Source organism: Schistocerca cancellata, chromosome 3, assembly GCF_023864275.1.
Source record: "Schistocerca cancellata isolate TAMUIC-IGC-003103 chromosome 3, iqSchCanc2.1, whole genome shotgun sequence".
Taxonomy (NCBI): Eukaryota; Metazoa; Arthropoda; class Insecta; order Orthoptera; family Acrididae; genus Schistocerca; species Schistocerca cancellata.
This window is the reverse complement of record NC_064628.1, coordinates 319,281,508-319,294,483: the sequence shown is the minus strand read 5'-3', so window position 1 is coordinate 319,294,483 and position 12,976 is coordinate 319,281,508. Positions and strand designations below refer to the sequence as shown.

Here is a 12,976-nt window from a genome sequence, read left to right as displayed (position 1 = left end):
GTTGGTCGGCATCCCATGCTTACCGCGTGAATATGGAATCACTGGTTGTGTTCAAGAGCGCCATACGCAACGTCGTGTCAGATGTCAATGGCCGCTGTGACTAGCGTCCGAGAGGCAGGATCCTACAACCACATCATGTACCTTGAGTCTGGAAATGGGCTTGGCAGCAAAAAAGCAGTGCGAAAATAGTGCGACGACATCTAGTTCCGAAAGGGTGTCACACAGTTACTATAGTTGCGGCTTTCCTTACGCGGCTATCAGTGGGCACCCAATGACAACTTTGGATCATGGAGTAGTACCACGTCATAATTTCAAACAATTGCTGGTTCTGCATAAATCTTCACGATCGACGTATCAGTGTATATCTGGTCCAAGGAGAACGAATGTTCGGCGACAGAATTCACCGTCTCGATATGAACCGATCACCTGGCCTAATGGAACTGAGTGCATTGAGTACACGACACAGTCACTTTTGTTCCCTCAACTTATAATTTGCACTGCAGCCGGCACATCTGTGCCATGTTGAAGCCGGTGGCTGCACCCAGCATTTGTCTCCACGACGTCACCTTTCAACTATAGAGATGGCATTTTGTGCGTGATCTCCTGACCTAGCTTAATACAAAGGATGTTCGACTATTGTTTTGGCCCTCACATTCCCCATGTCTCTCACGCACTGGGAACATCTGGTCATGGATTCCCGAGAGACCGGCACCAATCGCTGCCCACTACCACTGATGACTCCCGCCATAGAAATAGCACGTCCAGGTACTAAATTTCGCCAAAATCATCTACAAACTTACTGCTACACTGTGCAAACACAATAAGTAAAACTTCATTGTTAGCTTGTCGTTCTTGGTGGAATTTTAATGCTTGGTGTTGTGGATTTCGGAATTAGTAACAGCGAACTTCAGTGAGATTCGATGTTGGGGGCTAGCATTAATAGCCTAAACAATTAATATTACTGCTCGCGCAAAACAGGTGATCTGGTTCGAATCCCAGTCTGGCACTATACTGCATTCAGAATGAAAATCTGTGAACTGTGGTCTCTTGTTTAGAAGAAAGAAGTTTTGACAAGGAAGCTGCAGTTAACATTTTAAAATATGTAGTTATTTATCCTGAAAATGCGACCTGCAAAATGTCTTAAATGTTTATGTATGAATACGAAGGTAATTAATTTTCTTCTTGCTTTCACTAATAATTGATATCTGCAGTTTCTTATAAGTGAAATGGCCACCTAGTTAAGTGCTTAGCCTCGATCTTCGTCGCGTCATCTGATAACTAAAGTTGCTCACCTGAAAACCGGTACCACTTGTTGACGGTGTACTTGAGGTCTCTGAAGCCGACGTCCATGGCGTGCAAGTCGTTCCAACTAGACAATCCGTTCAAGAGACGACCCCACTGGCATCCACCTGCAATAAAAAACGCAGTCTCATGAAATGACTAACATATGTGGTCACTTCTGGCAGACTGTAACAGTAAGGAATGAGAAAGGATAGCAGCGGATGGTAACAGGTACAGAAGGCTACAGCACACTAGTGAGATTATCGTGGCCGAGCGGTTCTAGGCGCTACATTCTGGAACCGCGCGACTGCTACGGTCGCAGGTTCGAATCCTGTCTCGGGCATGGATGTGTGTGATGTCCTTAGATTAGTTAGGTTTAAGTAATTCTAAAGTTCTAGGGACTGATGACCTCAGACGTTAAGTCCCATAGTGATCAGAGCCATTTGAACCATTTTGAAATTATCAGCTGGTAAATATTGTACACGAAGTACGCTCCGTTACCAATCGTAAGGTGACTTGTGAAGTGTAGATATTCACGTGGATGAATATACAATAGTAGAATGTATGACGTACAAAGAATTAAAAGTATCGCTACAAAGTAAAGGGTTATGGGAATGCAGCGGTTTGCACTCTGTATGCGAAGAGCTGTTATTTTTACAAGTTCTTTACGAAGGGAAATCCTAGTAAGTATATATTATACCTGTTAATAATATACTAATAGAGTAAAGCGGCAATGCATATTCCCTGGATTTTGCAGTGTGAAACTTTATGACACCTGAAACTGGGTACAAAAATTATGGTAATGACTGTCCCATTTTAAAATGTTTCTTGCGTGACGCCAGAATATTGGACCTAGGAGTGGCCTTTAGCGTGAGTATAGAGACTATATTTGAGCAGACTGTTATAGACAGGTACCTAATGAAAACTGCAGCCATTGCTTGTCAACCAATTTTGAACGAGGGGTGATAATCAGTACAAGAAGGCAATTGTTTTAGCATATCGGAGATTACGGAAGAATTACATTTCGGTGTTCAACTGTGTCCAGGGTGGATCTTCACTATCGCAGAGAAAATGTTTTCACGCTCGTAAAACAATGCACAAGAACTCCACAAGTGTCTGACGGACGGATGTCACGTCGCCATCGTAGTGCCATACAGGGCGATAGAATCCCCGACGATCTGAATGGTGACGGGGGTGTGGCATATCGGGAACCCATTTCGGCTTGGAATGAAGGGAGATAAATGCGACGTACAGGTTTGTCCCTGGAGGAATGGTCAACATTCAGGGTTATGACGTGAACAATCATTTGAAGCAGACGGCGTCATATGGGCATATGCCCGATTCCGAAAAGTTTCCGATTTAGAACACATTTAATGTATATCGTTAGTTAATTTCTGTATTATTCAGTTCATTGTCAGGCTCACACATAGACACCTGTACAACAGTTAGTTAACATTAAAACATGCATTTTACAAGGTACCATTTGAAAAATGTGTACTTTTAACACATTCACCTCTAAGTATTTAGTTAATAAAACAGTCAAGATTGCAATAATCATTCATTTAAAAAAACGACCAGTTTAGACTGGCCAACTTCAGATCTGACGCACTGTGGAGCTATAAAGAGAGCCCATTTGCTGAGGCATAAACGCTTGTTTTCCTCTCTATTTAATCCGCGGCAGGTTACCCATCAACAGCAGTAAACGACTATGACTTCACGCAACCGTTCCGTGCACCGCCGGCTGTAGCCATATGGGTAAATGCAACGTTATTTTAACTCTTGTTGGACTTTCTTTTCTTTTTTCGCAGACTATATTATTTTCTGATTTCTCTATTTAATTTGGCACTCTTCCTCTCTTTACAGTGCGTTAGATCTGAATATGGCCGGCATAAAGGTCGAAACCGGTCATCATTTTTAAATAAATGATTATTGAGATCTTGACTGTTTTATTAATTGATAGTTTATAATAGAGCCCTGTCAAATCGCCAAACCATTTATTTAAAATTACCTCTAAGTATTGTCGTACACATCACATTATAGCTCTTTTACAGTTCACAATAGATTTCCGATTATCTTACCGTCAACTTCAGCGCATCTGCGTGCTATTCAGAAAGCATGTTTGTGCTGCTTGCCTGTATCTCTGCACATTCCCTAATGAGGGCAGCAGTGTTCATGATGCTGCCAAGTAGTTCGTATCGTGTAATCACCTTTCGTTTGTACACCTCACACTTCATCCAACTCCATACACAAAAACCTAATGGCGCAAGGTCCGGCGATTTTGGTGGCCAGTTAACTGTACTACCGCTCCTAATCCAGCGATTAGAGTAAGTGCGGTTGAAATGATCCCTCACACGTCTGCTAAAATGTGGAGGGGCTCTGTCGTGTTGGAAGTACATTGCAGTCCACTTGGCTAAAGACACGTCCTGGAGGAGTTCAAGAAACGAATTTTCCGAAGATGCAAATTATTTTGCCCCATCATTCGCTCTCCTAAAATGACTGGACCAATCAACATGTTATCGATCATGCCACACCAAATACTGAACGAAAAACGAATTTGGAAATTTGTTTCCACTGTAGTGTTTGTAACTTCCTGCGACCATCGTCGGTTATTATGTGTTTCGTTGATCCCATGCCGTGTAAAAGTACCTTAATCAGTGAATTAAAGTAAATGCCGATCGGATTCTAACCAGTGACAAAATTCTAGTCATGTGGTATTATTGCCAATGTGAAGATTGTGGGCAGGCTGTATGCGAAATGGGTACATGTTCTGCGCATTTAATGCTTGCTATACACGTATTTGTGGGACACTGGACACGTGCAAAAAGTCATAATGTGGTGGTAGTATGATACCGCTGCACCATTTCCAAAATGTCGAAAAATGAGAACCTGTTCATGCAATATGTTGAGAACTCTGGTAAACACACTACGATCGGGAGTTCGATGCTTCGGAAAGCGCCGACGGTATCCTTCGACAGCAGCAGAAGCGCTATTATAGCAGAAACCGTAAACCTATATACCATTTCTGCATATTACCTGCATATTCTTCATTAGTGTAGACTCACAACACACCGTGGACAATTGCGCATTCAACAGGTTAGTTTAGTGGTAAAAAGCTATGCAAATAGGTTGAAAGCAGTGAGGTAGGTTGGGCTATAATAAAACGTCAGACGGGTGAGTGGGTAAGACACAAATGTGCGCGCCATTGGTCCAAAACAACAAATTCACATTAAATGTGCTCTACCTCGGAAACCATTAGGAATAGAGCATGAAGGCACTGTCGAAAAATACCGTCGGCGCTTTCCGACTCATTGAATTCCCGATCATAGTGTGTTTACCAGAGTTCTCAACACATTGCGTAAAAAGGTTCTCATTTTTGGACATTTTTGAAATGATGCAGCGTAATCCTACTACCAGCACATTATGACTTCCTGCACGTGTCAGTGTCGCACGAATACGCGTATAGCAAGCATTACATTTTGTCACTGGTTAAATTCCGATCGCCCTATGCTTTCATTAAAAATATTCACTGATGAAGGCGCTTTTATACGGCATGGAATCAACAAACTATGTCTTTTTTGCTTCAAATGAGCTTTCTCTCATATCCCTGGATATTGACCATTCGTCTTGGGACACCGTGTTTATGAGCAATCCGGAAAATAAACTACAGAGGTTCCACACACACGCGTGCGCTCACATCCTCATACTGACATAATAGTGCTTCGTAGTTAGATAGTAGAAAGCTGATAAACTGTGTAATCTCTCTTCTTTGTGAGGATCACAATTTTTGATATACTTCCTTTTAAAAGCGAAAGGAAATGCTCTCAGAAATATAATGAAGTTTCCAAATAAAGGAAGCCTGCAAAGATGGCGGAGACGAAAGCGGCACTCAGTGACAAAATGAATAATTAGTGTCTCACTACTATTCTCTAAGTGATGTCTTTCATAGACAGATTAAGTCTGTAGTGGTTATTAATTGTTTAATCCAGGTAATAAAAAATATCTGTAATGTTGTGAGTGGCACTCACGTGATTAGCGAGTCATTTTCGGACAATGTGAATACGAGCGATTGCGTAAGACAATATCTAGTATTCATATCGTTTGAAGATGGCTCACAAAGTAGATCGGATTTGGTCGTAACGCTGAAAATACTTTCTGATCTGGATTAAACACAAAGAGATGGATTAAAATAAAACAGAGGAAAACAACCTTATTCTGAGTACATAATAACTAAAACAATGAAGTCCTTACATCACTGTAGAAGACTATGAAAAAATTATTTTGATAGTTTGCTTTTTCCTTTTTGTAGAATTTTTTCTGACTTAGCGTCTTATCGCGTTGGTACAAGGATGATTAATGGGTATGGGCTGTTCATTGTTGAAGGAGCTGTAAAACTCCCTTGGGCTTTCAATGCAGAAATATCTTCGTTTGATGTAACAAGACTGTGGAGTTAACGTATTGCTTTTTACACATACGAGTTCAGTGATTAGCGCTGCGGTATTACATTCTGATAAAGCTGCCTTAACTATCTGTGGAACTGATGACAACCAATCAAACTGAATATTACTGCGATACCGATGGTCGGTGTGACAACGACATTAACTGTTATGCATCACAGAAATGCCACAGGAATCTAGTATTAATAGAACGCTTAATTAAGGGGATCGTGCAGAACTATCGAATTTAAAAGACGTTTGTGTTTTCAGAAAACAAGTCGTTCTCTTTACCGTGACGTGTTGTTTTCTAGGTACCTCCATCAGAGCCGAGAAGCAGCACTAGTCAATGTTTTTGCGTTCACCTTCCTTGGCGAACATTTAGTAGCCATTCGTCCTTTCTGAACAGCTAATGCCGGCCGGAGTGGCCGTGCGGTTCAAGGCGCTACAGTCTGGAGCCGTGCGACCGCTGCGGTCGCAGGTTCGAATCCTGCCTCGGGCATGGATGTGTGTGATGTCCTTAGGTTAGTTAGGTTTAAGTAGTTCTGAGTTCTAGGGGACTGATGACCTCAGAAGTTAAGTCCCATAGTGCTCAGAGCCATTTGAACCATTTGAACAGCTAACGTTCATTGCTCGTTCATTTTTGGATTAAATTAATGAGACTTATGAGATGCTGTGAGAAATTGAGAACTTTAATTTTTCCATTTTCTTCAAATAACTTACTGTCTCAAAAGGCTCATGGATGATCTTCGTTACAGACTGTCGACATTTACAATGAAAGACAATTCCATTTTCCACCTTGAGAGTGAATTTCCACGCTATCGTGTGATTTCGGCGATGCGCGAAGTGTGGTTGTGGAACATGATATGGAAAAGTTATTTACAATAAAGAATAAGAAAAAAACATTACTTTTAGAAATTTACATGCAACGAAGTCAAAAGTTAATTGGATTAGATCTGAACGACTATTTTATTTCTCACACGGTCTATTTACTGATTTTTCTTCTACACAATTCCTGTCAGATACCTGCCCAGTACGTTACATGTTTCTGTATATAAGTTCAGAAAGAGTTGTCGAGTGCAATTTAAAAAAGCTAATCTTGAACATCTTACGGTATAATTCAAGGGTCCATACTTTCTCGGGTAAGAGTTTTGGGTACAGCTTCATCAAAATGACCTCCACAGAAAAAAATATATTTGAAACTACAATGATCATGGGAATGGCAAAATCTTATGTTCAGATACCGTTAAAATTATCATTTGAGTTTTGAGAGAGGAGATATAAATCTATGGTAACTAAAAAGATTTGGTGAAAACGCGAAAAACAATGTGAGGACTGCCGAATGTCTTTTCAAGTCTCTTTCCTCGTATGTTCAGTAAGCTATGAGCCACGCATCTTGCGCCAATCGTCATCCTATCATCAAAGTTGGTTAACTTGTGATATGCTGCCATGTGCGTAGCAGACCGCTCATAATTATAGCGTGTCTACATTTGCGCCATAAGCTGCATCTATACCCGCAACATTCGGACGTCATACATTGTACATATTCCAATTGGACAACCCTGCCCGTGTATTAATAAACGATGCTCTGATTACCTACCACTGCCTCCACTCGCTTCACAGCCGTGTACTAATAGTAGAAAACCGTTCATAATTATAGCGAAGAGTTTCCACACAATCTCAAATAAAATAACGCTATTTTGGACAGTAGAAAGAATTCGTGTTCATATAACAGGGGATGTTTGATAGAAAAAATGTAATCAGAACGAAAGCTCGAAAGAATGAAGCCTAGTGAACACAATGAGAAACAACACAGAACATTTACTCTAGAGCTGAAAAATCGTTTACATGACCCATCTAGGAGGCCAACGCTAAAGACAGAACCCTTCAACTTGTTGAGTAATTGGGAGACCAGGTAGTTGACCAGAACAATGACGTGAGCAGTAAGGAATCGAAAATCTCCGCGTTCGGATGTCTTATCTTTATCATTTTCAAATGGTTCAGATGGTTCAAATGGCTCTGAGCACTATGGTACTTAACATCTGAGGTCATCAGTCGCCTAGAACTTAGAACTACATAAACCTAACTAACCTAAGGACATCACACACATCCACGCCGGAGGCAGGAGTCGAACCTGCCACCGTAGCAGTCGCGCGGTTCCGGATTGAAGCGCCTAGAACCGCTAGGCCACAGCGGCCGGCTATCATTTTCACAGGCATTCCTGTTTCCTTGAAGCTATTGAGACAGGCAGGTAACCTAACTCTTTCGCATGTCACTTGTCGAATAAATATCTGTGTAATACGTGAACTAAAACCTAATTTTTTGATGACATGAATGATGTTGGAGTTCGTAGTTCGTAATTCGTAATCATCTGTAATAAATGAACACAGCTAGTTAGTTTCATGTTTAGAAAGTTTAGAAAAATTATATATGTCTTGAATGATACTCATAGCAAAACCAACTGCAAAACGTTATGTGCTAACTACAAAGAACAAGTAATTACTATATAACACAGTTAAAACGTCTTTCTGTTAAGAAAAGAATTAACAGAATTGCTAAGACGAAAAGTGCTCGTTAAATGCTATTGTAAATGAAGTACCTGAGGATATAATATATAAAGAGTTCGACTTTATTAACGCTTCAATCCGTCTTAAGTTGCTCTACGTAGAAAAATCAATTTTGTTCATGTAATACAGCTATTAAAAATTGATAACTGTTTCTAAATGTCAAATCTGTTAACTTCCAGATGTTGTTATCTGTAGAGGATAATGATTAATTTCGTGAGTAGCATCATGCCACGACATTGCTGTAGTGGACGAATAGGAGCAGGAAAAACAGCTAGTCAGCTGCATTACTGACCGGTACTTGTTTTAGACTTCACAAATACTGTACTCACTGGTGAAAAAATATCTAATTACTTAAAGAAGACAAATTAAGAACATGTTGTTTATGTCCAATATTTTGGAGACGTGTAATTTTGCAATATCGTTTAATACTCGCACACAACGTGAAACGTGTTAGTATCTAGATACGCATAAAAAATTGAAACTACTTTTTTTTGTGTAAAATTAGATGATCTTAACCGGTAGTTGTTAAATGTTTATGCATAATTTTTAAATCTGTGTATAAAATGACAGGTATCATGCTTTCTGTAAGGGTTTTATTAGTTAGTGCTGATTATATTAGATACATGAAAGTAATAGTGCGCTTATCGCAGCGTACGTTGCAAAAGGAGACACTTTACGTAGAGGATTTTTCGTATAAACAAAAACAGATGTCCAGAATTCCTGCGTCTACTTACCCATGTTAAAATGAACCTTTCCACTAAGCCGGGAGTACTTCGGGAAGAAGATCAAAATTTTTTCAGTATCAAACGAAAGAGACTCCAATGACAATTCACCCTTCATACAAAGGAGATATTTGGAAATAAATGACGGTAATACGAGATATCTTTCGAAGTTCAGTTTAGAGTAACTGCTAAGCTCCTTTTTTTAAATTATAGTCAAAGAAGATCTCTGTGAGTTCATAACATAACCGTGAAAATTTAGTTCTCACACCACTTCGTTTTGATGGTGGCACCGAGGGGTACTTTCAGCATTTAACGTGTCGCCGCTTCGACAATGGGTATGAGGGATTCTAGCGTCTGACACATGAAAGCAGTCAAATTAAATCAGATACTACGCGATATTTGGCCGTGTTCTGTACATTAATTACAATGGTCATTGTGTCCCCTACAGGAAATGCTTGCCTTTGCTCAGTAACATGGTGTTCGGTTTTACGCATAGCTTTCTTAAGGACAGCAAGTAAGAATTATTTTCATTGCCGGGTCAGACGTGGCATTCAATTAAATATAATGTTACCGGCACTCCAGTGAATGCTGTTGCTGGTTAACTGGTGGTGGATTTGCCACACTCGTAAGCAGGCGTAAAAACCGGCTCTTGGCCTTCGTTCCACGTGACTGAGTCAATGTGAACGAGATGGTTTCTGCAAAACGTTAGGTAAACTGGTCCTGGGGTAGTTCCCAAAATCTGTCATCTAGTTCGCAACTGTATAACGTGAGTTGGAGGCAAATGGAAAGACGTTTACCGTGTTTCAGTTCGCAGGTTCGCAGCGCCTTCCGTCGAGTATAATTCCAGGACTTTCACAGCTGCTAGGAATATCAGTAATCATGGAGGAAAACATTAGTCTAAATGGCAGTTATTAAAATTATTTTGTTGGTCTTTTAGATTCCCTGTTGATTTTCCATCCTGCACTTGTCTTCATTTACTGATGTTTCTTCAGGCGAAGACGTTGTTTGTTCTCCAGGAAGGTTACGGACGTTTTTTTCCGTGCCTTCTACTTCAACAAATTGTGTCTTTCATCATATCGTCCTTGATAGAAAGTTACAGGCCACAAAAAAACTTCCTGATAAATGTCATGCAAATAATTCTTGGTCAAGAAGACCAAGCCTGCATACGATGCATGCACCTCTCACTCTTCCCATCATTAATTCACACTGCATGTCAGACACTGAATGTACGGCTGACGTCAATAGCTAACCTTTGTTGACTGCACTTTCAGGAGATCGCTATCATTTAAGTAAAGCCCAACTACATTACCACACCCCAAGGTAACGTCTATTTGCAGGCTGACAGAATTTATCAAGATGCATCGTACCAGTGTGATTTTCCGTGCCATTAATACCGTCATAGCACGGTAGGGAAACAAATGTACTGTAGGATTCCATAAGGATAGGAATTTATGTCTGTATGACGTTAAAACTCTTACTGTGGCTATATTTCTGTTACCACCACTGATTAGATACATTATGAACAGGATCTAGGATCTAACGTTTAGAACATAGTACGGGAGTTATCCGTTTGGTGATCGCACACCCACTACGCTATCACGATTTTATAGCCGTAGAGGCTCTCATATCGCGAGGTCAGATGAAAGCCCCTCCGGCGATGAAAAGAAATTAAAAGTACGGAAAAGGGATGAGTGTTCAAATTTTGACGAAATTTCTGTTAGGTTCTACGCTGAGTACGCAAATTTGCCACATTCTTTCACGGAGCGAGCAGCTGAAAGTGATTAGAAGTACAGGAGGTTTCAAAACGAATATAAGGATTTAGGCTTTGTAGCAATTATTACGTTTAACTTGCAGTTAAAAACAATACATCAAATGAAAGAACAACTCAAACAGTTTTTCTTGCAAGCGTGCAATGTGAGCACCATTAGTCACGCATAGGCCCAAACCTTGTTCAGTGTGTCATCAGAAATTGTTCCAATAATGCTGTTTGTAAAGTCGAGTAGATCAGGGGTAGCGGAGGCGTATAACATGATCCTTTATGAAAAATCTCACGGCGTCAGATCGTGTGTGAACGTGGAGGTCATGCAAAACAAGCTCTGATAGCCGTCCCCTTGCTGCCCGTCCAGCGTTGAGGTACAACGTAATTTTAGAATCACATACTGAGTAATGCTAGTGAAGCGGCGCGCCATCTTGCCGCCGAATAAAGTTCTGTGGTTAATTGTGGAAATAATTATAGTTCTAGAGCATAGAGATAAGAGCACCAGTTATAGTTACTTCACCGAAAAAGAAAGGCCTATAAACTTTTCGCCTGGATATGGCACAAAAAACATTCAACTTAGAGGAGTCTCGTTGCAGCTGTACCATGTCGTGGGGATTTGCTGACCACCAGATGCGCACATTATGTGTGTTCACATTTCCACTTAGGTGAAGTGACGATTCATCACTAAAGACGCCGATCAAGAAAGTCTTCAGCGTCATGCAGTAACATTTCGTTTGCGAAGCAGCTACGAATCGTAGTCTGTAGGCTTTAGAACTTGTAACAACTGTAAAATGGACGTAGCCCACAAAGACGCCACTGGAATAACTAACTCCAACAGGTTTTTGTAAAAGATTCGCATTCATTAATCACGTTCTTCAGTCACTCTTGGTCTCCCATAATTTCCATTTACACGCCAGTGTACAAACAAAACTGTCTTTCTTTTGTTTATTTGTAATTGTAAGTTGAATGTAATAAATGCTACAAAGCCTTAAAACCTATATATTCATTTTGAAACACCCTGCTTGTGTAATTTATTGCTGTTTATAAGAAAAATGAAAGTTTCTCAGTACTACAGACCAATGTCTTTAACGACTGTGTTGCAGGATAATAAAATATATTTTGTATTTAATGAATTCCCCTTTTTTTTTCATCAGTCTTCTGACTGGTTTGATGCGGCCCGCAACGAACTCCTGTCCTGTGCCAACCTCTTCATCTAAGAGTAGCATTTGCAACCTGCATCCTCAATTATTTGCTGTATGTATTCCAATCTCTGTCTTCCCCTACAGTTTTTGCCCTCTACAGCTCCCTCTAGTACCATGGAAATCATTCCCTCATGTCTTAACAGGTGTCCTATCATCCTGTCTCTTCTCCTTGTTTTCCACATGTACCTTTCCTCTCCGATTATGCGCAGAACCTCCTTATTCCTTACCTTATCAGTTCACCTAATTTTCAACATTCGTCTATAACACCACACCTCAACTGCTTCGATTCTCTTCTGTTCCGGTTTTCCCACAGTCCTAGTTTCACTACATTACAATGCTGTACTCCAGATGCACATTCTCAGAAATTTCTTCCTCAAATTAAGGCCTATATTTGATATTAGTTAACTTCTCTTGGCCAGGAATTCCATTTTTGCCATTGCTAGTCTTCTTTTGATGTCCTCCTTGCTCCGTCCGTCATTGGTTATTTTACTGCCTAGGTAGCAGAATTTCTTAACTTCATCTACTTCGTGACCATCAATCCTGATGTTAAGTTTCCCGATGTTCTCATTTCTACTACTTCTCATTGCTTCGTCTTTCTTCGATTTACTCTCAATCCATACTGTGTACTCACTAGACTGTTCATTCCGTTTCACTCAGGATGGCAATGTCATCAGCGAATAGTGTCACTGATATCCTTTCACCTTGAATGTTAATTCCACTCCTGAACCTTTTTCTATTTCCATCATTGCTTCCTCGATGTACTGATTGAACAGTAGGGGAGAAAGGCTACATCCTTGCCATACACCCTTTTTAATACGAGCACTTCGTTCTTGGTCGTCCACTATTATTATTCCCTCTTGGCTGTTGTACATATTGTATATGACCCGTCTCTCCCTATAGCTTACCCCTACTTTTCTCAGGGTTTCGAACACCTAGCACCATTTTACATAGTCGAAAGCTTTTTCCAGGTCGACAAATCCAATGAACGTGTCTTGCGTTTTCTTTGGTCTTGCTT

General features: G+C 40.4%; 1 protein-coding gene across 1 annotated transcript in view; it reads right to left on the bottom strand.

Annotated features, from left to right (window-relative positions):
* LOC126175012 (ATP-binding cassette sub-family G member 1) overlaps nucleotides 1-12,976 on the bottom strand; it is a 466,189-nt gene that overhangs the window by 390,423 nt on the left and 62,790 nt on the right. Inside the window, exon 2 of the mRNA XM_049921499.1 lies at nucleotides 1,293-1,409. Coding sequence (XP_049777456.1) covers nucleotides 1,293-1,350 — 58 coding nt within the window. The 5' untranslated portion in view covers nucleotides 1,351-1,409. The remainder of the gene's footprint in view (nucleotides 1-1,292; nucleotides 1,410-12,976) is intronic.